Raw genomic sequence first — 27,577 nt, 5'->3', positions numbered from 1 at the left:
CCCCACCTCTTCCCCTGAAATTTTTCCATGGCAAAAAGCGCACGAAATAACAGACAACCACATCTGCCTCCCCCCCCCCACCTCCCAACTCTATCAAGGTGGTGCCCCCTCCAGAAAAAGTTTCTGTCTATGCCCCTGCCGTCCGCGACTTCAGCTCACATGGTTCTTTGAGTCTGCAAAATGGGCTCACGGCCACTTCTCAATGTTGTTTTGATCTACAGGCGGAAACGTGGCCAGCTTCGAAAACTGATTCATCTTCTAATAGCTACCGTGAAATGTCACACAGCTTATGAATGAAGTTGGAAAGAAACTGGACACTGGCATTTTTACCGAAACATGAAATTGCCATTTAGATCACGGTACAAAAGATGTACCTCGCAGAATGTCCTTTCAAGGGCACAAAATAATACAACTGGCGCGCAGTCTGTTCGCTGCGCTTATCAAACCCGGTCGGGATTGCTTTTTCTTTTTTTATCACGATTTACCTCTTCGTAGAAGCTGTGGAACTGGCAATCATTCATTGTTTTCACTCATGTGTGGCTCAATGGGGATCAAATGCGCACCGTCTAACAACCGTACAAAATTTTCACAATAAATATTAGGATCGTGCCGCAGAGAAACTTCTCCTCGTGTGAAATTTTACCTGCATATTTACAACTCTGAATGAGGCATGCATGTGCATGTGACTCGCACGTTTGCCCGATATCATAACAGAAAGGTTGCGGCTGTAATAATCCTGTGCTGCTTCCCACAAAGCGGGGAATCCATTTGCGCTGAGCTTCGTAAGGATATGTGTGCTAAGCAAAAATGAAAATTTGCGCATGCTTGTCGTGTCAACCGCGGTACGTCTTTAGATGCAAACCTACAACGAATGAAAAAGTGTAATTGCGCACACTTCTTTCAGCAAAAATAACTCTTTGTCACAAGCACGCGTGAATACCCATTTGATGCTTCAATTCGACATGGAATGAGTCTCTACCTTTTACAAAAACAGAGAGCTCGGCCAGACGACGCCGGCAGTGAGGCATTATGAGAAGTGTAAAACTTTTCCAGAGCAGTTATTTAGCACTTTGCACAGTCAGTAAAGAAGCTACGGCAGCATTTCTATGATTTCGTTGAGTGAAGTACGACAAGAATAACAAAAAAAAAGAGACGCAAAAGGGGCTACGGGCTGCGCGCGAGAAGGCTGGCGGAGCAATCCAACCACGTACATCATAGGAATGCATCTGCATGGTGGCGCCATGGTATATCCTTGCTCCCAATACTGTACAACAAAAATGATTTCTTCCCGATATTCGTCTTTAAACATAGGACTCTATTTTCATACATTCCCTTATGAGTTTAAGAAAAAAAATCTAGAAATGAATCACTCCACTGAATAGTTCATACAATACTGTCAAACAATGCACAAGTTGTCTACCAAGTTTCCCACTTGGGGACCAGTTCACCTGTCCCATAGAGGTCCAGCAGGTATGGCTCATATCTCTCACTAGCTTCTTGAAGTTCCTGCTCATCTGCTCTTCGAACGCAATAGCAAAACCTGTGCCTGTCGAAGCACTCAACCACCAGTGTTCTCGTGAGTGTGTAGAGCACTCCTCTCGCCACAAGTAGTCGCTCAATCTCATAGAACTGTGGTCCCTCCTCTGTTCTCCGAACTAAAACACTCCCAGCATGGTACGTGCGTCGGTCGACCATTGCATTTTGTACTTCATGCACTGTCTTCGACAAAACTTCTTTGGCACATGTTGGCAGTGTGCTCCATTTAACAGGCCTGCTTCCTGAGGCTTCTAGTTCCTGGTATAGCTCAAAGTTTTTCAGATGACAGCTCTGTTTCATCTGGTGCCTTTCGGCCAGAGTATGTGTCAAGTTTCTGTAGTTCTTGATAGTTGCAGCCATTTTTTTGAAGCTTTGGTGTTTAGCCTCAAATCTCATCGACCAAAAGTTCTTGAGTGGGCCAAGCTCACGCACAAATCGAGCATAGTGAACCATATAATGCAGCTTGGGGATGAGTGCTCCAGGGCCATACCTGGCTGAAAAATCAACCAAGAAGCTTTGCACAAGCACGTCCAAGTATGCAAGGCGGGCCGATGAGATTTCAGCTGCAAAAATTATATCAATGATCTCGCGAAACTTCAACAGGAGCTCCCAATCTTCATTGCCTTCTGGGATCCTCGTTCCAAGGATGAGTGGTAAAAATCTCATCAAACACCATTTGCTGGATGCCGTTCCTGCCAATACAGCATTACTGTTCAGAAACGACATATTGATTGCAGGAGGCTTGTTTTTTGTGTCGTTCTTCCCGTACTTGAATGCCCACACCAAATCCAGATCCTGCTTGGATAGCAACCTACTAGATAAGAGCGATCTTAAAACTTGCCGAAGCACGGATTCTGCACCACCTTCCAATATGTCATGCATTAGGTCTGGAGGCAACTGCCGAGTCACATCAAAATAGGGAAGCTGGAGCAGGGGAGAGGCCTCATTGACACCATACAGACGTCTGTTGGCTGTGTTCACAGCTACAGCTGCAAGGTGCAATTCATGCCTACCTAATGTGCGTGCTTGACACATGTCTTCATGCGTTTTTTGTGCTAGCTGCTTTGAGGATATCATGCAGAATCGACAAACTCGCCCATTGCTGAAACAGCAGGAAAACCCGCCAAGGCGGTTCAGGGACAGATTGTCACCACAAAATGCAAGCACAATAACTCTGGCATTAACTTCACGCCCTTGCACACTTAATACGAGGCCCTCCTTGTGCATTGCCTTCAGGTCATCCAGCAGTGGCTGTAGTATAGGGCCTAGACCATGAGTCTTCACATATGCGTAGCGCACAAGCATGACCAGATAAATATTGTCAATCTGTGACCTATACCTGGCATGAATGTTCACCAAACTACAGTACACTGCCAGGATCTTGTGCTTTCCTCGTTTAGCTCCGAGGGGATTTACAACTTCTATTTCATCTGTGTAAAATAGAAGAATAATTGTGTGTGTGCTGCCCTCGGGAATGATAGATTGCATGTGTTCCTTGAACACCAGGCCATCTGTGTGATCTCTGTACACAGAGGTTTCATGCCTCTCAATATTTACAGGTGATTTTAAATGGGCTGCAATGTCCGGGAGCTGGCAAAGTACAGTGAGAAGCTTTGGCAATGGGACGTAATGATAGTTTGCATCCTCACCGACATAATGCTCTTCAGCTGGTACAAAAGGGAAATTTTCCTTCACATAATTGTCTCGTTTCCATTTACTCTCAATCCCATTGAACAGGTCAGGCAGAAATGAACAGCCAAGAAGATTTTGCAATTCAGGACCCATCACTGATGTCTCCATTGCATTCATAAATTCATTACCATAAGCCTTAAGCACAAGCTCGAACACCTCCTTCAGTTGGGCAAATATCTTCACAGCTGCAGCATGTGGCAAGCTGTGTTTTGTAGTGATGGAAAAAAAGAAATCCCATATGGTGGATTTAACTTTTTCCAGAAAGCGCTGAAAGTGGTCACGTGGAGCTGCAGTCTGCTGTGATTGCAAATTCCTCACAGGAGTTTTCCTATGCGAATAACCGCCGCGAAAGATTGGCAGTTCGGCGCCGTTCATTTCAGCACTGTGCATATCCGCACTGTCCATTTCGTGCCGAAGCTGTTCGCTTGACGGCAGTTCAGTGCTCCGTCGATCCCTTGGGCGCTCGAGCGACCGCTGATGGCAATTGCTGCCATTTTCTTCAAGCACGGCTGAGTGGTGACGATACAGGTGTGATCTGTAGGAGGAGAAGTTCGTGTACGTGTTGGCGCAGCCTTCGATGCCGCATATCACGCTGAAGTTCGGCTCTCCGCTGTGCTCTAACCCTATGTGCGTTATCACTCTTACCAGCTGGTAAGAGAAAAACGGGCATCTCGGACAGTACTTTGCATTCATAGTTCTAACCACAAATCACCAGAACATTGCTCGCTGGAAAGCCACACGTCCTAGGTGTTCGTAAGATTAGCAGGCGAGAACGTGAATAAGTTCATCATAGTAGACATCCGGCACATGGAAAATACGAGTCAGGAGAAACACGCCACTGAAAGCAGAATAAAGAAGCTGTCTTTTTGCTGCAGCACGGATGAAGGAACCAAACGAACGCTGTAGTCGTCGTGAACAACGCCTGGACACACGCGGGCAGTGAACACGGGTAAGGATGGGTAAGGTGGCTCAGTGTTGCCACGACACATTTAAAAAAAAAAAAAAAGTGGCTAGAACACAGAACACCTATACACTGCTAGAATATGTCTTCGAAAAATGAGTAGATCTCTTTATTCCGCTATTTGCTCTCGCTTTAGGAATGCCAAATTCAGCGCCTATAAAGGTCATTTTTATAAAACTGCACTTTTTAACAAATAGTAAAGGAAATGTCCCCGACATGAGCCGTACGTGAGCAGGATATATAAACAAGGGATACCTACAGCCTTGTACTCGCATGCAGCCGGCCAGCAACTGTTTTGGGGTTGGGAGGGGGGTGAGGCAAGCGTTACGAGTAGCTGTGGACACATATCGTAGGCAGACCAGGAATGTCCATTACACTGGCGTCTACTTCTCATTACACTGAGTAATTTATGTTATTACATTCCGAGAGTACGTCAGCACTTATAGATCGCAGACGTCAGCATTATTGAAACGAAGTGCACCTCACGGTGCGATGATGCGGATATCATACGTACGTAACGCTAATGTAATGTTTCTTGCATTGCTATAAAAACAGAGTGAACACTGGAACCACAATTGACGTTAACGCGACATGGCGCCTGTAACATAGACGTACCCTAGGAGTACACAAATAATGTTTATTGAATTTTTATGAAATTAGATAACTAGCACTACAACCACACAGAACTGATGTTGCCCCAGCACTACACCTGCATCGTGTCTTTTTCCAGAGCATTTTCAAGACATGGCGTACGTGGCTCTGTGACAGGGTGCAATTCCTGCTGGGACCCTGACATTTACTTTTTATATTCATCGGGTAAACGCTGTCGATGTCAGTTTACGATGTCTGTCCTTGCCGTATCCGGGGTAGATATAAACTATCACCTGTGGCGCGCACAAGTTTGACCACGTACGTACGGGACAGCATTTTCACGCTCTCATGTTCTCTCTTATCCTTTCATACCAATTTTGCTCCATACCAAGTTAAACAGGCGTTACTACGTTATTGTGCACCGCGTAAAATACCGTGTTATTGCGCTTGTGTCCGTCTAGTCATTGACTCCAAGTGTTCGTCATAAGCGGTGCGCAATAACGTAACAACTAGTAAATAGCTACCAACTCGCCCAAGCAAGTACATCCTTAAACAGCTTGGGGCCGCGAGAACATTCAGACGTACGATCGATCGATAGATAGAAACGTTTTGAAGTGCCTGCAGTTGGCAAAGAAATGTTTCGCATTTAGGAAGATGAGCTCCATTAAGCTTTCGTGAACGAAATTGGAAGACAGGTGTCGTGAAGAAGAATAGTGTGCCGAATAATGTGAAGAAGAATAATGCACCACATGCGCAGTTCAGTTTCAGATGCGGCTACACCAAACAACACACTAAAAGCACTTGTGTTGATCCTCGTGTTATGTTTATTCGGCTTAGCACTGACTGCTGCATGTTAAATCTGTGATGTGGTGGAAGTCATATATGTGTCATGTGCGCAAGGTCAAAATCACAGGCCATAGCAAATAGCGTCCATTGGATAATGTCGTCCTGTATCTTTGCAAATAACAGCTTTAATAACCAGTTAGAAAGCATATAGGTCTTCCTAGCTGAAGTTCCTGATCTCTCTGTGGACTCAGGTGCAATATTTTAGGCTTCAGAGCCAGCGGCTAGCTGAAGCTTTCAGAGAGGACAAGGAGCTAGGCAGCGATAAGATAAATATCTCGATCAGCAAGACCAGACTGCTCAAATCACTACAGTGATAGAGCGTGCCTTGCTTTGTCGCCGAGGAGAAATTGGCTCATACAACATGCTACTCGATGGGGTTAGTGGCACGCATTTCTTTTATTCCAGAGACGATACTTGCCCGAGAGCCAGATTTGTTGTTTGTGGTTCCGTGGATTTTGGGTGTGGTGTGCGTTCATATCGCTGTCTCATTACTTCCCGATATTTGCTCATAACATAGAGCAGCTTCCTGTAATAATTACTGTATGAAGGTGTATGACTCGTCAATCAAAAGTAGCGCTTAGCTTGAGAATTTTACCATGAAAGAAATTTCTTGTTTGACTGGTAGTAACACATTAATGTCTTAATTAATACTTAGTAAAAAAAGTGGAAGTTCCTTTCATTTTTGTAAAAAAAAAAGACCGAACAGCAGTACACTGAATCGGCGGAAATTTCAAAAAATCAGTAGATCTATTAGTGAATTGTGGCCCCTAGAATATACTGCCAGGGACCATAATTCAATCAGCAGTCGTATTAGCACTACTGCTACGGCTTCTGATTTGTATTTAATACTGTGGTACAGCGTGCCCATGATCATGCCAAATTCAATGTGTGCAGGCGCCATAGCAAAACGCGTTACGAGAAGGTTGGTCAAATAGCACGGTTGTCAAATAGTAACACTTCAAGGCACCTTAGACAGCATTATGGTTGGAACGGTTGGAATAAGAAACTGTCTGTTTATTTTTAAACTAAAACATACTTTAAAAAAATTATGGCCGTGTGACGTCGCTGTCACTGTAAAGTACCAGACCTTAACTTCACTATTTAAAGGAAAAAAAAAAGATAACTCTAGTTTGTGGTTCACTAAGTATTCCGGCTAGGTGGCGTCAGCCACCGCCCGATCTAAAGGGTACAGCCATATCAATCCATCCATCCATCGGCCGCCGCTGCGCCATCAACATCAACTGCAACGAGGAGGCACGTGCGTAGCGGGGCCATGAATTTTTGAGCGAGTGCATGTGCCGCGGCTGGCTTAAAAACGATTCTTTGTCTTGCGCCGCTGTCGCCCCATGCAATCGAAGTGCCTCGTTACATACGGCGACAGAAATGTCGCCGTCGCTTTCGACGAGCCGTGGACGGGGCGGGATTTAATTGAACACTTGAAAGGGTTGGACATGTTCTCAGAAGTTGACGCCTCTGCCATAGGCTTGACGGTGAGTCCTTCCTTTCTATATATTTCTACAGTCGTCGTGCTGCAGTGGTTGCCACAGCGTTTGTCATCGATTACTGTAGCTTTGTGTTGCATCTTTTTGCTTCGTCCATTCTATAGAAAAACCCGACAGCGCTAAGTTACATGTTATTGCTAAATTTCGCCCAATTTAAGCCTCGATGACAATCATTGCTGCACCGAATTTACCCCTCACTTCTTTAATCGTAGAAAACGTGGAAGGTATTTTTGTTGAGTAGGGAATCCTACTTCGAGATCGCGCTAGGTGTCGATTCCAGTAGTGTTCGGCATCTAGCGAGGCTGCACGTGTATGTGTAGCCGACGCTGGCAGTAGTCAAATTTATTTAGTGTGTTTATTAAATACAGTTAAATGTTGCGCTTTTCACTTGCTGTGGCGGGAATTCGGGACATGTAAATAGCACGAATGCTTGTGGCAACAGCAGGTCTTTGTTGGCCAACATTGCAACCATGACACTTCCAAATTTTTTATCCGTGTGTTATGTAGTGCCCTTCTGAGTTCTGGCATTCTTATTTTTCCAGCGTTTCGACGAAGACTTCGACGTTTTTGTCGACATTACAGAAGTGGACGTGATCGAAAATAAATCGAGAATAAAAGTCCGACTGACCAGCCAAGTCCGGTGAGTAGTTTTGCATCTTTAGCAATACACTTACAAGCTGCTTGTTGCACACTGCTTTGAGAAAAACGGTGGCTAAAGTTTTCATTTAAAACAGACCTCTCAATTGGATAAGCCTCTTAGCTTGGTAGTTGTAACAAAAAAAGGGTGAGGTGGTTTTTCATAACAGCTTGACAAAATGCAGTTTCTGTGTTGCTATTACAGGATAGCAGATGTTCTGGAAGAGTCTGCACAGCCGTCACAGCCAGCACGGACCGGTGCATACTGCCTCCCAGATGTACCACCAGACATTGCCTGGATGGTAAAATGCCACCAGCCAGGGCAGTACTTCGTAGGTCGCTCTCGAGTACTACAGTGGCTTCACCATGACTTGTACTTATACGACATGTGAGTAATATTTACGTAGATACTGTGCAATATCCTGTTTGAAAGTGCTTTGAAACTTTTCTTCACATTCATCTTTTACCCGCTCTCGTGGGTTAAAAAAAAAGGGGGGGGGGACATCCATGGTGAATAAACAAAAAAAATTGCAGAAAAAGCACTCAAATGCTAGAAAAAATATCTGACATGTCATAGTGCCATCTGTGCAGCTGAAGGAAGCTTCAATGAAGCATGACCCCTTGGTGACAAACCATGGAGTAGTCACAATGCCCACTTGTTTCCTCCCGTGATTAAATATATATTGTTTTTGTTTACATCATTGTGGTCACTATCTTCAAGGTACCAGCTGGTTGGAATGCTGCATAAAGTCTCGCTCAAATGCAAGGAGTAGAAAACAGTGGCATCAAAGTAGTGCCAGTGCCCCCTCCATATCTGTACTGACATTCTTTAATGAGCTAAAAGATCATGGTTTCAGCCTGCTTGTGGTAGCCAGCACAGAAAACTGTGATGACTCTTGAAAACTTTGTATAAGACCCAACAACAGGTATACGAACAATATAGATGCTTCTATGATGCCTTTCAATGCCTGTTGCATTGTTGGTACAGTCGACTCTTGTTAATACGAAGTTCCCGAGAACCGCAAAAAACTTCGAATTAAACGAACTTCCAATTAGGCAGAAATCACAAAAACATGGCATCTTTATTAGGTTCAAAGCCGGCAGTTCTTTACGAAAAGTAGTCGGTCATCTTCGTCTGCTTCTGTTTGCCGAATCTAGCAGTGGAAAGCAGGTTTTGGAAGGCGTAGATGTGCCCAAGTGCTTCTTTAGCGTTGTTCTCCCAAGTGAAAAACCGCTGCGCGAGAGCGAGGCCCGCAGCTACATCGGCAGCCTTCGGTTGTGGCTTGCTTTCAATGTCATCTTCGTCGTCGCTTTGATGAACGCTTTCGTGGGGCCGAACAATCTGCACAATCTCGCTGTCCGTCAGTGCACCGCACGTTTTGACTGTGCTGTCCACGGCGACATAATCTTCAAAGCAGGGGTCACCGAGGACGACGTCAAAGCTGCTGTCACCGAGAGCGGCGTCAACAATGCTGTCGTCAAGCTCGCTTCGCATTTCCACCGGCGGACAAGAAGCCTCTCCCGAAGAATTTGCCACGAAACCACAGGCCCTGAAGCAGTTGGCGATGGTCTCATTCTTCACGCAGCCCCACGCTCGCGCTAGCATGTGGATGGCACTAATTAAACTCGCCTCGTATTGCGAGGACTTATCCATGCACAGAATCATGCGCTCGATGAGATGCTTCCTGTACAGGACATTCACATTTTTGATTATGCCCTGGTCCATGGGCTGCAACACAGATGTCATGTTTGCGGGCAAGTACGCAAGATGGATGGCACTCAAGGCTGGTACGTCCATGTGGGCACTGCATTGGTCGACAAGGAACAACACCTTGCAGTTCGATGATGCGAACTTCCGATCCAGTTTCCTTATCCAGTCCCTGAAAATGTCGGACGTCATCCACGTCTTTCTGTTAGAAGCATAGTCGACAGGAAGGGTCCTGACGCCTTTAAAGCACCTAGGCTTAGCGGCCTTCCCGATCACAAGAAGGCGACATCGTTCAGTGCCAGTCATGTTTGCGGCAATCATAACAGACACCCTTTCCTTACTACGTTTATCGCCAGCACAGTCGTCGTCTTTAAACGTCAGTCTTGTCTGGTAGCAACCGATAAAAAAGCACAGTCTCGTCTGCGATAAAGATGTCTTCCGGCTGATACTCCTCAAGGTACCCGCGAAGATTCTCTGCTTTCCATGCTGCAAATGTTTCCTGGTCGACTGACGCCTTCTCTCCACACACGCTCTTGAAAATCGGGTCATGGCGCTGTTTGAAGCGCGTCAGTCATCCGTCCGATGCAGCGAAGTCGTTGATGTCCAACATTAACGCAAGAGATGAGGCTTTCGCTGGAATGACCTCACCACTGAGAGGAAGTTTGTTGTTGCGTGCCTCTCTGATCCAAATCAGCAGCGCCTTCTCCAAATCCGGGTAGGCGCCGGTGCGCATTCGCTTCCGTGACATTTTAAACTTGTAATTTGCAAAAGCATCCATTATTGATTGCTTGTTTTTTATAAAATTCGAGAGCATGTTAGGCTTAATGCCGTACTTCCGTGCAATGTCTTGCTTGGCAAGGCCTCCCTGCTCTACTTCTTTCAGGACTTCTTTCATCGCCAGATCAAGTGTTCGGTACGAGCCGCGTTTTGCCATTATTCAACGTCGTGGCCAGCCGAACACGAGGAAATAACTTGCGACGCGCAGCTGACACAGTCAACGAAACACAAGCAGAGACGAGAGAACAAGACTGACAGTGAAAGGGATAGCTCGACGTTCGACACGCCGGTGCTGACTGAACAATCTTGCCGCTTCATGCACTGTGGCCCTGCGCACAACGACGATGTCCACAACAGTGCGCTGCGGACAGCTACGATGGTGACGACAGCAGTGCGGTAGTTGTTCTGGCACTTGAAAAATTGCGCATTTTATTGAAACTAACGGTTGCCTCGAGGCTCTAGATTAAAAAATAACTTCTATTTAACCAATCTTGTGGGCTTTCAACTTCGAATTATTGAGCATTTTTTTCTATGGTGTTGCATACAAAACTGACGGGAACACCTCTTGACTTCTAATTAACCGAAAATTCCAATTAAGCGACTTCGAATTATCGGGAGTCAACTGTACATACACTGGATTTCTACTTATCTGAAAATGCCCCGCCATGGTGGTCTAGTGGCTAAGGTACTCGGCTGCTGACCCGCAGGTCGCAGGATGGAATTCCGGCTGCGGCGGCTGCATTTTCGATGGAAGCGAAAATGCAGGAGGCTCGTGTACTCAGATTTCGGTGCACGTTAAGAACCCCAGGTGGTCGAAATTTCGGGAACCCTTTACTACAGCGTATCTCATAATCATATGGTGATTTTGGGACGTTAAACGTCAGATATCAATCAATTACTTATCCAAAAATGCCTTTCTGATGTTTTGTTCTAGCCATACTTTCTGCAGTTATTACCCACAAAGAAACTTGGCTAAAGGCAACCTATTTTCTAGAAATGCAATGCCATTGCAATTGTAACTGTTGCGATTTTTATTCTTTGCATATCAAAGGGGCTCTTGCCCTCATACTCTTCTTTATCGATCTCTCGATAAAGCTTTGGTCTGCTAGTGAGTAACTTACATTCTTGCTTTTGTAAATATTTTTTCCTGCTAGGTACCCTGGGAAATTGTACACAGAGGCAGCACGGGCTTTGATCACCAGATTTCCTAACTTGGCTGATGTAGCGGGGACTGGCTATGTGAGTTCACATATTATTGCAGAATTGATTGCACTGAAAAGCTTGTCTAATAAATGCCTGCTTTTAAGGACCAACAGTGAAGCGAAATCAGTCATTGACAATAAAAAGATAGCTTCTGCAAGAATTTCAGAATTGAACATGGCTCCTCCTGTTCTATAAGCCATTATTCTAAATTGGGACAGGCAGTTACACATGATTAGCCGATGCAACATTCAATAGTGAAATGCTGCTCGCCCTCAAGGTCCCTGTGTGATGATAAATCTGCAGGCTTAACTTTGCTTCTGATTGGAATCATTGCATTTTCATTAAAAAAGTAAAAATTAAAAAATAGCAACGGCACTTTATTACATGAATACGTATTCATGATGTGAGGAAAGGTAATGTTAGAAAGCTGCACTGCCTTCACACCATCAAGTGAGTCTACCAAGAAGTCAGAATCCACTACGTTTTCGGTCATTAAATACCTCCATGAAACTAAGGGAGAGCTTCATATGTGACGATGCATTATCACTAAGAGCATTGTTCGCAGTCCAAAAATGCTTGTGCGCTGCAAGACAGCATGTAAAGTGCATGTGCTGCACCATTCTTTTTTTCTAGTTAGCTGAGTCGTGGTGCAGCAGGTGATGTTGAACATGTGTTGTGAGCCTGCAGGTCATTCCGTTTACAAAGGGAACAACCAAGCAGTGTCATTCGGTTTAGTGAGTAATGAGGAGCAGTGTAAGGAACGCCAACATGCCAAACAACATGGCTGTGGTGATTTCGCTTAGGTGTTGTGAGCTTTGTCTTGTTTTTCTTCCATCTTAATCTTTAAAAGGTGGTGTCCCTTCAACAAAAAAGTTGAGGTGCATGGAACAGCTTAGTTTTCCTCTTTTGGTCGCTAAATGAAGGTGCTCTATAGCAGCTATCTTGCATCAGTGCTTCGTTTTTGATCTCCTGATATGGTGCCGTTCATGTCTTCACAGAAGAGAGAACACCTGCTATAGGGAAAAAAGTCCCGCAATATGCTAAAACAATAATTTGTGCTTGCTTATGGGTGATGGGGTGCAACAGCCCATATGTGTGCCTGTGGCACCACAAGGGCTTAGTGTGTATGCACTGTGTTTTTCAGTGAGCACTAAAAAGTAGAACATATTCAAACTGTGCTCACCGCACCACAGTGGCTGCTTTTCATTTAGTGGTGAAGTGCAGAAAGAAAAAAGGAACATCCCAGTACTAAGAACAACTTCTTGCTGGGCGAGTTGGTGCATGTCTGTGGTTTGTAATGTTGCACATACAATCGAACAAACACAGGAAGTAAAAAAGCGTAAACGGAAAGAGCGCAAACTATCAACTGGCTTTATTCCTTTGGTTGCTGTAAATATATGCACATTTAGCACATGTCCCAAAAAAATTTGAAAGAAGGTTTGTTTACATAGACGTATGTATATGTAAGGCATATCGACATGAGGCGTGTATTGGCCCATAATCGCAATGGCAACGTATTGCTGCGTCTCTTGCAGCACACATAGAGGAACTCTGAGTGCTGAAGAGAAAAAGGTAAGCCGTAAACTTTGCCCCTTGTTTTTTTTTTTTTTTTCCCCAAGCTGATGGTTTTTTTAGCATGAGCTCCGGCTACTGCTCTCGAAAATACGTGTTTGCATTCTCCTTTCTATGCAAGTAAGACGTGCAATAGCATTTGTATTCGTGTTCCCATAAATTGTTGCATGCCAAAGCAAGGCAGTTTTTGCAATGTTTCCGCTAGCAGCTGTTTACCAAGTTAAGGCGACTCATACACTTATGCAGAAGCCACCTTCATGCAACGAACTTTATCACAGCTAATTGTGTGTGCCTACGTTTCATTGCATGTGCTGAGCACATCGCATGCTTGAAAAATGTACGCAGTCATGCGCAAGTCATCCCACTAACCGATGGCATGCACTTGCTTCTAATTGAGCATGTGCCGTTACCCAAACATAATAAACAAAACACATCAACGAAATATAGGCACACGCAATTAGCTGTGATGAAGTTAATTGCATAAAGGTGACTTCAGCGTGTAACATAAGCTTCTCCGTCACTTGGTAAATGGTTGCTAGCGAGAACATTACAAAAACTGCCTTACCTTGGCACGCAACAATTTTCGGGAACACGAATGCAAATGCTATGGCTCGTCTTACTTGCATAGAAAGGAGAATGCAAACACGTATTTTCGAGAGCAGTAGCCGGAGCTCATGCTAAAAAAACCATCAGCTTGGGGAAAAAAAAAAAAAAAACAAGGGGCAAAGTTTACGGCTTACCTTTTTCTCTTCAGCACTCAGAGTTCCTCTATGTGTGCTGCAAGAGACGCAGCAATACGTTGCCATTGCGATTATGGGCCAATACACGCCTCTCGTCGATACGTCTACGTAAACACACGTGAGCCTGTGTGTACTGCGCCATGTGGAGCCTCTAACATAGCTGCTATGCACACAACGGCGGACAGATGGCAGCGATTTTGCATAAGGCCTATACTCGCACATAGTACTTCAAAGCACCAGCATTTGCACGCCAGCTCAATATTTATTGATCAGAGGTGTGAGCTATCGAAAAGTCAACAGGCAGTGGGGATTCCTAGAAATTTTCGATAAAAATATTTCACGTGAGTCATCTCTTTCAATAAAAATATTCTCACCGAGTTGCGATCGCTAATATTTCATATTTCAAGGAACGAGATCGAAAGGTGTCAAGTAAGGCACAGAGCACACGAGATATTAGTGGTAAACAGCATTGACACAAAGTTCAAGGAAGTCAATTGCATGCAAATGGACTCACTGGCTCACTGAGACTGATAAACAGCGCTAGTCTGAGTTTTGGTGTCTCTGAGTCCGAGCGAGTCCCAAGGGCAAAATATATTTCATGAGTGAGCGTATGTGAGCTCTTCATCTTTGCCGACCTATGTGTGTGCCATTTCACATGCTAGATGGTGTTAGTTGCATCCGGCGGCTTGTCGTTCTCTTAGCTCTTTCAAACTGAAGGTGCAACTAGCTGACAATAAGCACACTACTTATGTGTTGTGAACTGCAGCAATCAATGGACTGTGGTATGAATAATTGGCCACCAGAAAGCTATTGCAAAAAAAAAAATAACTGCACTTCAAAATTGTTGTCACAGCCCTTTTAAGGGACGTGGCAATGAAAATTATCTTTATTTATGAGGCCAAAGGGATGAAATTCGGCATGCAGATGTCATTTGTTGTGCTGATATCATAACTGGAATCGGTTTTGAGCTATCTAATGTACCTCTTGAGTTACAACACTTGATAGACTCTCATTGTCATCCCAATATTAATTAGCTAATTAGACATAAGCTTGTCAAAATTTTTGCATAAGGATATTCACAAGGCTTCATTTTGTGCCATAATGCTATTGGTTTATTTTTAATATTTAAATAAGCACACAAATTTTTTTAATGTCCCAGACATATTGTCTTACCAACAACTTTTATAAAAAGCCAATTAGAAAAGTCCGTATGATGTGTACACAAATATGGACAGCTTTACCGCACTCACCCATGTTTGAGAATCTAAGTGCAAAAAACGGAATGGCTATAGCTTAATTTGTTGTGAAATGGCATAGGGATGACTGACAGCAACTGCTCAAAAAATTGAAAGCTGAGAAAATGGAGCCCAAAGATTTTGGAGCTAGAAGTTGATAGAATGGAACTCTGAAGGAAACTGGCTTTATTTTTCATTGGAGAAATGCATCTTTGTGGCTATCTAGAGCTCCAATTTGTCCTCTTTATGATGCCAATATGGTGGCACTGTGCCAAGGGAGAGCTTCAAATTTGCATCTTGCTATGCCCAATTTTCACATAGCTTTTTTTGACGACATCCCACTAGTGAAATGCTTGTTTCTCAACTTTTACTGCTTATTTGGGTCTAAAATCACACTATGATGTGACACATGGTCTCAGGATTGCAGAAAAGAATAATTGAAAAACTGAACATTTTGACCAAATTACGATTCCCATTGCCACGTCTCCCCTTAAATATGCTCTAACACAATAATCATGTTCTGGCATAAGCTATTTGAAAATATTTTGTGCACTAGAATCCGATTTCAGAGCAGACATAGTGTTGGAAGTTATAATTATGCGCCTAAAATACCCCCGAGACCAAATTTTGAAACTCAGGTGCATGTGTGCGATAGTCCTGCATGCGTGAGCACTTCTTAGTGATTATTAGCGAGAAATGTTGCCGTTAAAATATTTTAATTTAATTTCAAAGTAAGCAAGAGTGCGCATCTGAGTTTGCATCAACTCGCAACATCACCACTAATATGACAGAGACAGAGCTCCATGTGATGTTTCGAAAGAAAAGCGAGTATTGTCAACATCACAAGATGTCATGCAGTGCCCGCGTGCACAATACACCAACTGAAATCTGGCAAGGACTATTTTTTGTCACCTCCCCACGCTGTCTTGTCACGCTGCTCTCAATGTGGTAGTTGTTGCTTCGGCCAGGATTGCTCTTTTTATTTTTCTGGGGGGAAGGGGGCACATATTTAGCACTGGCATCGTTTCATTGTTTATCACACATGGGGCCCAGTTTTTATAACTGAGAACAACACCATGGCTTAAATGCACATTATCTCGCACTCTCTCTTTCTCGGACACTGGTTGCTTGTTGGTATTTAGGGGAGCATTTTGAACTGACATAAAATTGTTCTAATTCAGTGATGCTAGCATTATTTATACAATGCATTTGAGCATTAATGATTCAATTTTGGGATGTCCAGACACAAAGCTACAAACTGCAGAAATGAAGGAAAGAAGTGTAAACTTAAGGGCTCATTTTTTTTGTAAACAGATTATTCCAAGAACTAACAGACAACAACGCCAAGGAAAGTATAGGGAATGCTATCAGAAGTAACTGTAATGTAAATGTTAATAAAAGTGAACGAAAAAATAACTTGCCACCGGCACGGATCGAAGAGTGTTCCACACTCATTGTAGTGGCAATGGGCAACACTGACTGACCCTCCCACGTTTAAATACACATATAGTATACCCATAAGGTGGATGGGGGGATGACCACCACTGTGGCTCAGTGGTAGAGCATCGGACGCATTATTCAAAGGCCTTTGGGCCGGTACCTGCCAGTGGCAAGGTATCTTTTCGTCCACTTTTCTTTTGTCACATTTACATTACAATTACTTTTAATACCATCATCTATACTTTTCTTGGCATCATCACCATCTATTCTCATTATTAATCACTTAAACTGCAGTAATGAAGTTACAAGCAGAACATTCAGTGTAGTTTCCCTTTAAGCTCAATAAGTACCCTTGTGGGGTCAGAAAAAATAAAAACAAAAGCAGAACAGAAGTGCCGGGGAGGTAAATTTCTTTTTTCATATTTTCTGTTATAAGTTATTGATTAGAGCAATGTTTATTTTCAAAAGAAAAGGGATGAATCAATAACAACTTTCCGAAATACTTTTATTATGTGATCTCACTCAACCAAACTGTGATGACAGCTGCTGCAGTGGCACTCATTCCTTGTACTTGTTGCCAGTCATACTTTTGTGTGTGAGGCGATCCATGATCACATGATTGCAGTTACCTATTTAAATAACATATTTAGTAACTCTCTCGTGCTTTACAGGATTCATGGCGAGAAGCTCTAAGATTTAAAGCCAAATATGAAAGGAAGAAAATGAAGGCATTAACAAAGGAGAACACAGAAAGAATTCCGCGGAAGAAGAAGCCTACAGAGGACGAGTGCACTGCTCCTCGGCGCACTGAGAGGCCTAGTGTACGTATTTCAAATTTTGCACAGCCCTGCAGACATCAGGTTTGTCTTTGCCATCTGGCCAACAAAATTTATCTGTGCTTTCAGGCAGCTGTCTTGGCTGACGCAGAAGATGCCGAGACCATTGCTGGTCACGTTTTGGCAATGACGAAAGAAGTTGCAAAGGCCAGGCCCGACATGGCCTATATTGAGGACTGTATGAGCAGAACTTTGCCAAGCAGAAGGGAGTGGGTGTCCCAAGACAGCCCATCTGTTGATGACATCATTAAGAAGTACCCTGCTCTTTTAATCGGCTCCATCGTAAGTTTTTCAGTGTGCATTCATGAATCGAAAGTGGCTAAAAAGTGCCCAGGGAAATAGCATGCTCTGCTGTTTCGGCCACATCCATCCATTCTTGAGATGTTTGTTTTGCAATTATTTGTTGTACAGTTGTTCTAAGTATTTTATTAGTTCATCAAGCTTTTCAAAATTTTTATTCTGCAGTTTATTTGATATAAACTATTGAAATGTTATTTACTGACTGTTTGAATTGTTCACTTTATGCTAACATGATGCATATGTACAATGGCTTGAACAAGAATGCAGTAAAACCCTAATGTACATTTTTGATTAAAGTGTAAAAAGTACACCTAAGATGTGAAAAAACAGGAAAAATGAAAATAATTTAGCATTGCTGAGCTGTATGGTTTATTTCATTGCTTACACTTATTGCTTTTACTGTTGCGTGGTTCTGTCCAACACACAACCCGAGAGTCTGCTTGTTTAGGGAATATCAGGGAAGCTCGAAACACAGAAATCGCTTGTTGTGACGTCAAGATGGGGCAGAAAGGGGATACAACATCCTTTCTACTACTGATAGCATGAAGCGAGTGAAAGCAGTGTTTGAGTAATATTTCAGTTCATCAAAGAAGCAATGGAGAGTGCCTCTGAACTTGACGCAATATAGAAGTCGCACAAAGAGAATATAAAAGACGAAGCAACAACTGCAAACCTTTGGCAGATAGCAGAGCAACTCTTGGATTTGTAATCTAGAGTTGCCAGTTCTGCTTATAACAGGAGGATTCGGGCTTCTTTTTCTGCCGATTTGTTTGGAGAATTTTTCAGTCGCCTGTCGCGTTTTAGTTTGGGGTAATTTGCATTTCCAGCAAATATAGTTATTTTAGTTGTCACGTTCCAGAATCCACATTTGTCATTTACTAATAACATTTTTGTTGACTGAAACGTGAATGCATAGGCGTTTACAGGGTTCCCCATAAAGGGGGCCAAAGGTTCGTTGCAGTGGCCCTCAACCCTACTAAGTCTACGTATGGGGAAGATTTTTTGCTCCCCCTTCCCTTAGGTGACTAGGTGAGCTAGGCTGGCCCCTGTGACCCGCTTTCCATGTGCAGGCCTATGGTTATGTGTTCAAACATATGTTGAGGGAAACTCAAGTAAACGTCAAATATATGTCGGGGGAAAATTATAAATAACGTTCATCATGCCATGGCAACATAATGGAAACCATGCTAAGAAGTATCTATGTGCTTTTGTTGATAGTCTTGTATATTGATTCAAGAAATCGTGGAATCACTAGGATTATGCCAAATAGGCCAATTTAGTGCTTCAGCACTAATTTGTGAATGCAAGATGAACTTACTGGTACATTAGTGACAGTAAAAGGGTCAAATAAAACTTGCAACATTGCCTGGTGCATTTACTCATGACAATCAGTCAGTTGTTCGAGTGCCTGGTGTAATACCGTAGAAAGTCTAGTGCTACGGCAGCCAAAGTGATCACTACTTCACGATACCTTTGCGAGATTGTCGCCTTATTTGCCAATGTTTGGTAGCTACAACATATCACTGTTGGCATTGTTTTGTGTCATTGTGGTTTGTAGGAGATGGCCGAATGCCCTGCAATAGTGACTTTGAAAGCAGTTGTCTAAAAAAATGGCTCCTGTGCCAGCTCATCTTAAAGCTATTCTCTAGTACATGCATTGCCACACTCAGCCACAATCTAGTTGACAAATGGAAATTCAAATTAAACTGTGGAAGGTTAGAGTGGCATCATCCACAGAAACATGGTAAATTTATGCTATTTTATTGGCATTATGTGATTCATTTTGAGGCTGTAAAAGAACAACTAAAGTGCATGCAGCACACCCATTCAGGGGAAAGCGAATGTGTGCCAAAATTGGCAAGGTGCATGCTTTGATAATTTATGTTAATTTGGCTTGCTGTACAGAGCAGCATAAAGTATTTTTGAAGGTTTTGCAGTAAGTCTGCAGTTGTCCTTGCTTATATTAAAATTTTATAGTATACTTGTTTTATGACACAACTGGTGGTGCGTCACTGATGTACATCCCTTTGTCTCTGCACTTTTGGCTATAGTCACTCATATTACATCATAGCGACAAGCTACTAACATCTAGATTTTCAATAGCTATATTGACCAAGCGGCAGGAATGAGTAATCTGTTTGCTAAACAGCTTATTTCGTCACTTGCTGCTTCAATGCATCGAATTCCTTGGCAGGACTTACGAAGATTATGTCCTGCTATGTACTTTACTTGTGAAACTGGCAGATAGTAACCTCCGCATTTTATTTCAAAATTGCCCTTTTGTGCTTGGTAGGAGTAGGTCGAACCTTTTTATAAAAGACACTGATTTAAAATAGAAATTGGTATAAGAGACAGCAGTGTGTCTACATTGAAATAGGTGTTGATAAGAAAATGCATAAGTGATACCCATGCTTATAAGAAACACCGCATAAAAAGACAAGAGTTGCTCCTCAGTACAAATTTCTTATAAAGGGGTTCAACTGTATTTGAAAGTGGCTTTGTTTGCCTTTTTGAAAAATTAACAAAAAGCTGGTATTAAGAAGACCGGCAGAAAGAAAGAAAATTTAGACAGTAACAAGGTTAGTTGAGCACACTAATAACAAATGTCTGGTATGTTCCAAGGAACCATAAATATACTCAGCTCAAATGCATTCGCTAGCAGTTTATCTCACATCCATAGCACCATGGTGCTGTGGATGGCACTGCAAATCCAAAACTTAGAAAGTATGTCCCATTTCAGAAAACTGTTGCAAGGTATGAAAATGATGCTTCAAAGCCTTTTTCATAACCTGGTGCACAGTCTCATTTCCTAATATTTTTTAACTGCACACGTATCTGAGCACTTCTGCAACTCCTTAAAAGGGAAAGATATTATGCATTTGTAGCACGAAGCTCAACCGAAATCCTCGTGTATCTTTTAGGATGAAAGCTTTGTTCTGTCCATGGAAATGTTGAGGAATCCATGAAAGTTTTTTTGTAGCTTGGTGCTACAAATGTGTGGTTGTCCATTTTTGTTTTTGTAACAGTAACCGTCTTGCCACATTGCAAGAGCCCATAAAACTGATTAACATCATCTTCAGCATTTTTATTCATATTACTGTAATCGTGAACCTGACTACACGTTTTGCAGTGCTGTGACCTTGTGCAATGTTGTACCGCAGATGCAAGTAAGTCTATAGGGTTTACCGTCATTAAAATGCCTTATGAAAATTTTATAGGTGCAGCTGGAATTCAGGTTGCTTACCAAAGTGCCCATAATGGAGAAACTGGAAGAATTCTTGGGGCCTGCTTCAGGAAAAATAGTAAAAATAGCCAGACAGAAACGTCACATGCAAAAGTTTCTGGAAGACCTCGATGCTGTTCTTGTCGATGCCTCTGAAGATGCATCCGAGGGTAATTTCAAACATTTCTACGCTAACATTACCACCTTTCTTTGTATCTAGCTTCCAGTAGCGCCATTCTTCCGATTTTACGTCAAGCAAATTGGGTGCTGTAAAATTGAATGTATTAGGCAAGATTTGTTTGCACAGTTCTACATTGGTTGACTCAGAGCATGCGTTCGATTAGTCTATCACTATATGCACTTGTTTTGAAAATGCAATGTCACACTCCTAGAAACTGGCATTAAGTGCCAACGACGTGATTACAGGTAGCTATTACAGAGATAAATTTATTTCAAGAGCTCATGTACAGAAGCAATAAAAATTGCTTAAATATCTCAGCTGCTGAAGATCTTAAACTGCCTCTATTTGTGCAATACATTCACCACTGCTTGAACTTCTCAGCTAAAGCTAGGTTGAAATACAGTTCATTCTGTGCTCAAACCAATAAAATAAAATTTAAGAAAATAAGTTTTGTTCAATGATGGAACCAAAACTGAAGCACAGATGAGCACAAGCAAAAGACCAGAATGTTAAAGTTCTGTATTTGTTGTGTGCCATGTGCGTTTAATTGCAAGCACAGCCTGCACGCATCATTATATAATGCATCATTATATCGAACAACGAAGTTGGTTGGTGGTCGATATAATGATGCTCACTTATTCTTGACGAAGTAGGGCAGTGACGCTCTTCCGTGTTTTAGTATCGCGGCTGAATGTGGGTGAATTTCATTTCTTCTCAAATATTACTAGAGGTCGGTTTTTGAAAATTTCTAAACTGCAATGGGATTTTTGCATGAATGAATTCAATACTCCCATTTCACAAAATGCCTACCTCCACTAATAAAAAAAGGTAATTTAACATTCTTACATACAGTTCAAAGTGATTTCTTTAGTCTTTTTAAAGGGGTCGTAGCAGGCAAGATGGGTGCCACTGTGTTTTCCAATACTTTTCTTGAGTTTTCAATTTATTTCTGTGCATTCTACATTTGGCAATGGCAAGGATTAAAATTCGTGCCAAAATTTTTTTCACATCTGAAAGCACGAAGATGTAAACTGCATCTTCTAAAGGTACGATAAAAATTTTGTTATATTATGTCTTGCAGTGCTATCCCCAATGGGAATTAGGTTCTGCTGCTTAAACACCATAGCAATACACAAACTAGTTGTGTAGTAATGTAGATGTAAGTAAGCACGTCTACTCCTTCTCACTTCACATTAGGTATCCAGCTGGTCTGTGGTGCACGTGACTGTGAATTTCGCTTGGCTGGGTGACCCTGCATACTTCCTAAGTTTGAGTGTAGTTACCATGACTACCCCATAAAAGATAGTCAGTCATGTACACCATTACAGCCTCTATGTTTCTAGTGAGTTGCTAAAATGGCAGTTTGAATCCAGCTTGTAGCTTTTGCATTTAAGTACTTTTTGAAACAGTGCAACTCACGGTTTTTTCAGAGGTGATGCTCACTGCTGCTATTTGTGTCCTTCCGGCAATGGTGAAGGAAAGAATGGATGCTTTCATCTGCAAATTTGTGAGTATAATTCATAGTTTGTATATTACTTTCCCTGTGAACTGCAGTTGTGAAGTTGCCATCTGTGATAAATGTTTGCTATATCTTTTGCAAGTGAATTGTTGAAAAGCCTTTCAACCAGCCATGTCCAAGACGACTTTCACGTACCATTTATGCATAGGTTACCCAGTACAGTAGAAGCCCGCCATAATGTAGCCCGCTCGGAGGCTACATCACTGTCAGCCACTCTTTGCATTGTTTTTATAGGATTCAATGAATCGGTATCTCCACTGTTTGAAATGCCATGAACTGGCACTCCAAGCTGACCAGAGTGGGCACGTTGATTTTTTATGCAGCCCGAACTGGCTTAAGGATGCATTCAGTGATGTGATGTTGTGTATCGCGAGCCATGATATGGTTTTTATTCGTGTCACCATAAGCATAGATCTTAGAACCTGTGTAATGCTATGTAAGCACGGCATCTGTGCCACCGTCGTCATCCCCAGCCTATTTTTGTGTCTTCTGCAGAATGAAGACCGCTCTAAAATTATCTCCAATTTACCCTTTCTTGAGCAAGCCGATTCAGTTTCATCCCTGTGAGCTCCCTAATTCTGTCGCTCTAGGTGATTCCCTGCCTTCTCGGCTTTTCCTCTTTTTTTTTTTGCATTCATTCTGCTTCTCTTGCCCCCAGTTGTTTGTTTTACTCTTTGTATGGCCGCACCAAGTTTATTTCTTTCAACCTGCAGTACCCGACTGTCTCACCCAATCTGGTGTTTTCTAATAGCTTAATGTTTTACCAACCATTTCCTGTTTCATGGTATGGTACATGGTCCTTAAAGGGATACTGAACAAATTTTTGGCCACCAAGATATTCAATCAAATTGGAAGTGGGGTCCTCAAAGTGATCGGGACAACCTTCATTCCAGGCAGAAACTACAGGGAAATAATGAATTTAATGCGTTTTTAACAAACTACTACCGCATCCAGCAGCCACGCCGTTCACTACAGGAGGTGATGTTTCGTGACGTCATACCCACCCGAGATGGGCACACTAACAATGCGGGCCCTCTACTCGCTCATCTCCCCCTGCGGTTCCTAGAACCGGTATGAACAGCAGCGGTTGCAAACAGTTCTCCCCGCCGAGGCCAAGTAGCTAGGCAAAGCATCAGTGCTTTTGGGAAAGAGTGAGAGAAGAGGACAGGAACTCGTGCGCCCTGCATGTTTCTCGGCGAATGTGATGGCATGGTTTCCACTCGCACACAGACGCCACGGGTTGACAATTCATGAAAAATACAGGCAACTGTTCAAAAATATGGGAAATCAACTGTTTATCAGAACAGTCACATCTTCTGATTATAATCACGAATTTTAGTCAGTTTTCCAATTTTTGTTCAGTATTTCTCTAATTTTTATTAAGTTTCCCTGTTAGGCTCTAAGCCCAGATTACTTGTTGATCTGGTGGTACGTAGAGGTTTGCATACTTTTCATTTGAGGAACAGTGGCTGATTCCCTGTCATGATTTGAGAATGCATGCTTTATGCACTTCTGCCCATTTTTAATTTTGATTAATTTTTTTTCATAAATAGGCTCCCCTTATAGGTTTACATACGCTTGTGCAGACTCCAGGGTAGGCAGCCAATAATGAACTCTTTTTTTCTTTACTATTAGCTTTGTTGATGGCATATTCCTTTTTAGGCATAATTTTGTAGTTCTTGATATATATAGTCAATCTTTTTTTTCAATTCACTGCCATGTGTTAGCTCACATAGTTCTAAAGTGTTTTTTGTGCAAGGTTTTTGCAAATTAAGGGCACCTAGGCCAGAAACTGCATGGTCTTATCGCACTCAGTTTACTTGTGGGTTGTTTCTGTTGTCATGCTAGCATGCCATGCCTGCTCAATTTTTTTATGCCTTCAATGGAATCTCTTACAATAACATTTTCATCGATAATGCAGTTCTAAATGGAGTTCTAATGCAGTTCGATAATGCAGTTCTAAAAGACAATCTAAATATGATTGTATGTGCCAGTACCCCTATATATAGCCAAACAAATTGGAGTCATGTAGCTTTGTTATATTTTGCGTAACTGATTGCCAAATTCGAAAAAAGCAGCAGAGCAAGTAAGCGTGGCACCCCACCTCTCCGTCATTATTAATTTACTGTGCTTCGAACAATTTTTTTTACAGCAAAACCAATTGCGGATCTCTTCTTTCCACTGATCAAACAACAATATAAAATTCTGAAAAAAATTTAAGAGGTCGACCAGCCATGGTTTGTTCAATCTTACGTGGAATCACACCTTTTTCTTTTTTTTTTTTTCAGAACGAATTATTGGGTTGTGTGTAAACAAGACCAGTCACTAAACTGTGGATAAGCCTGTAGCCTTAGTGCGAATGCTTTATGAATTATTAAGAATGTTCCTTCTAGTTTGGAAGCATGCTTTGCAAATTAATTTCAGTTTCATTTATTTGTCAGTGTGCCGTAAAACATTACGTTTTATCTGTTCCTACATAAAGGAGCTGTTGTAATAATGAAGCAACAAGTTTTTTGTTGAAGTGTGCTTTTTTATTTTTGTAGGACCCCACAAAGACGCACTACGTGCCCACAGTCACATTCATGGGAAATGTGTTGACATCTGATGCATTTGCTGTGAGGCTGGAGGACATCGAAATTGCAGAGAAGAGCCTCTTGGCAGCAATTTCCACCCAGATGGCACTATACTGGGCTACCAATATAGTTTTTGATAAAAAAGCTCAACGAACGTTTGACGTTCTATCCCGCGCTCTTAAAGTGAAGAGTGGCCTACGGCCAACACCACTAGTCAGCGTAACACTGACCACCCTGAGCCATTAATGAATAAAGTTTTTTGAACGAATAGATGTGGATTTCTTATCTCTCCTGGAGCCTCTGTGCCAGACATGGCGCAACCTAATGAAAATCATGTTCTTGAAAACTTTTTTTCATTTGCCGCTGGGAGAGCTTGACGGCTGGTTTCTTAAAGAGCACTCGCACAAGTAATGAACTACATTGAGAGACATCGATTATGAGCAACTGCATGCGACTCTGATGAGGAACGTTGTGAAAGAGTAACCATCGCTCTCATTGGCGTGGAATATCCATTCTTCCCTGCGGGACTAATGGGAAAGAGTAACAATTGCTCCAATTAAGAGCACTCAGAGAGAGCAAGTGTTACTCCTGTGAGAGTATTCACAGAGCATATTACTCCTTGTAAAGAATAACCATCGCTCCCCGGGGAGTATTGATAAAGACTATCTGTTACTCCATCAGGGGCATACGGAAGGACTAAGCGTCACTCCCATAGGAGCATTGACAGAGAGTATCCATTGCTCCTTCTAAAGAGTAACCATCACTCCCCTGGGAGTATTGAAAAGGACTATCTGTTCCTCCATTGGAAAGAGTGTCACTCCCATAGGAGCATTGACCAAGAGCATCCGTTCCTCCTTGAGGAGTTTAGGAAGGGAGCAATGGATGCTCTCATGCGGTGTAATTGCAAAGAGAACTGTTGCTCCCCTGAGAGTATTAAAGAAGACTATCTGTTCCTCCTTTCAGGAGTATTGGGAAAGAGTAACCGTCACTCCTGTGGGAGTATCAAATAAGACTATCCGTTACACCTTTGAGGAGTATTGAGCAAGAGTAACCATTGCTCCCATGGGAGTAGTGACAGAGCATCAGTTGCTCCAGTCAGTTACTCTCTGAAAGAGCAACTGAAATTGGGGAGTAACGGTTCCTCCCGTCGCAGTTACTCCCGAAATGGTGCAATGGGTGTGGCAAGTCAGTTACTCCTCTAAAGGAGTAACCTCGACCCCCCTTTTCCTCCTTTACTTTTTAGAGTGTACCTATAGGGATTTACATGGCCCCCTAAGTGACCAAGGGTCGCCCCCGCCCCCCTTCCCCCATGGTGGGCACGCCTATGCATAGGCACCATCAATCATTGCAATAAAATTTTGTGTGTAAATGTGTGCGTCAACAATAGTACATTTAGAATTCAAGAACATGAGTGTTTTAGGTGATTATTACCGCTGTTGTTCATTTGTTAAAAATGCATTGTACCTGCAAGCGTTTCAAACTTCGCGCGCTAAAGTCACGTGAATTTCGTTTTTTTGTGAAGATAAAATTATTTTGCCCCCTTTGTTTTTATGCTATGTATACTTCCGTTTACTTTTCATACATAAACGCATTACTAAAGCATTTTATTGCGCCTTGGTACGTCTGCGGAGCTGTAACCGGAATTGTAATTCATGTTTGGGCGTGTTTGCTCGCTGGTCGGGCGCTGCAGCTTGTCGGTTCTGCGTTGTTTTTTCTCATTTTTCGAGGTGTGCTTGCGTGCTGCGTTTGTGTTTTGTGTTCTGCCGGTGCTGCCTATTACGAAGATGAACTCTACTCAAGCGAGGACGTGTGGCGTCGCATTTTGGAACACTCGCCAGGTACGTACCACATTCCTGCTGTCGGCGCTTTGTCAACACCGAGAGCGTGATAACGACGCCAACGCCATGCTACGTTTTTCGTTACATGTGGGCGTTAAGTGAAGTTTTTTAACGTAGCGAACCTGTTTGTGTGTGTCATTTCATCAGGATGAAGGCGTTTTTGTAGGAAGTCAAGCGTGGGCGAGCTTTTTCTTTCGATTCAAGCATGCTTCGGTGTGTGAAGCACATGGCGCGTGCGTGCGCAGTGGGAATTCGGCGGCGGATTTGTGCGAGTAGTGACGGTGCTCACCTCTGTCGGCAGTGGTGTTGGCAGGGAGCCCTGCTCGCGATGGACCAATATTTTGGGTAAATAATTGTAGGGTGAAGACGGCGTTTGTTAGCTGTAAGCGTTGATTACGCCTGGGGCGCGTATGTTTGGATCTCTTAACTTGAGGATTTTGTTTTTTGCATGCCTGTTCACATTGTGTGCTACAGGAGTCAACGGGTTCATATGTTGTACGTCCAAAGCAGTTTGAAAAGTTTCATATGTTGTACGCCCTTTTTTTAAACTGCTATCAGAAATTGCTGCGGGTAGCCGAACGTATGCCGGTGTATGCATCCACGCCGGCACGCATCTTTGAACTACCGTGTTATTCGAGTTCGCGTGCAGCATGCTGCCTCGTCTTAGG

The 27,577-nt window shown here is 42.8% G+C and overlaps 1 protein-coding gene across 2 annotated transcripts; it reads left to right on the top strand.

Annotated features, from left to right (window-relative positions):
• The first annotated feature begins 6,972 nt into the window (after window positions 1–6,972).
• Window positions 6,973–25,339, top strand: LOC142776205 (uncharacterized). 2 transcript variants are annotated; one of them, XM_075879432.1, is made up of 9 exons: window positions 6,973–7,116; window positions 7,671–7,768; window positions 7,970–8,152; window positions 11,404–11,488; window positions 17,111–17,260; window positions 17,345–17,557; window positions 20,794–20,968; window positions 22,410–22,486; window positions 25,042–25,339. In XM_075879432.1, exons 1-9 carry the CDS (start codon window positions 6,973–6,975, stop codon window positions 25,315–25,317), a joined length of 1,401 nt encoding a protein of 466 aa, XP_075735547.1. In that variant the 3' UTR covers window positions 25,318–25,339. The 2 variants fall into 2 exon arrangements, with proteins under 2 accessions (XP_075735547.1, XP_075735546.1); XM_075879431.1 differs by having other exon boundaries at window positions 17,111–17,557.
• Window positions 25,340–27,577: the final 2,238 nt, after the last annotated feature.

The sequence above is a fragment of the Rhipicephalus microplus genome, chromosome X, assembly GCF_043290135.1.
Source record: "Rhipicephalus microplus isolate Deutch F79 chromosome X, USDA_Rmic, whole genome shotgun sequence".
NCBI classification, from domain to species: domain Eukaryota; kingdom Metazoa; phylum Arthropoda; class Arachnida; order Ixodida; family Ixodidae; genus Rhipicephalus; species Rhipicephalus microplus.
Note: the sequence above shows the minus strand (reverse complement) of the source record. Positions and strands in the feature narration are given on the sequence as shown.

Excerpts from the sequence above, each read along its gene's own strand:
- LOC142776205 (XM_075879431.1), top strand. The coding sequence starts at position 6,973 with ATGCAATCGAAGTGCCTCGTTACATACGGCGACAGAAATGTCGCCGTC. Across the intron at positions 11,489-17,110 it reads ATGTAGCGGGGACTGGCTAT|GATTCATGGCGAGAAGCTCT; the intron begins GTGAGTTCACAT and ends CGTGCTTTACAG. Across the intron at positions 22,487-25,041 it reads ATGCTTTCATCTGCAAATTT|GACCCCACAAAGACGCACTA; the intron begins GTGAGTATAATT and ends TTATTTTTGTAG.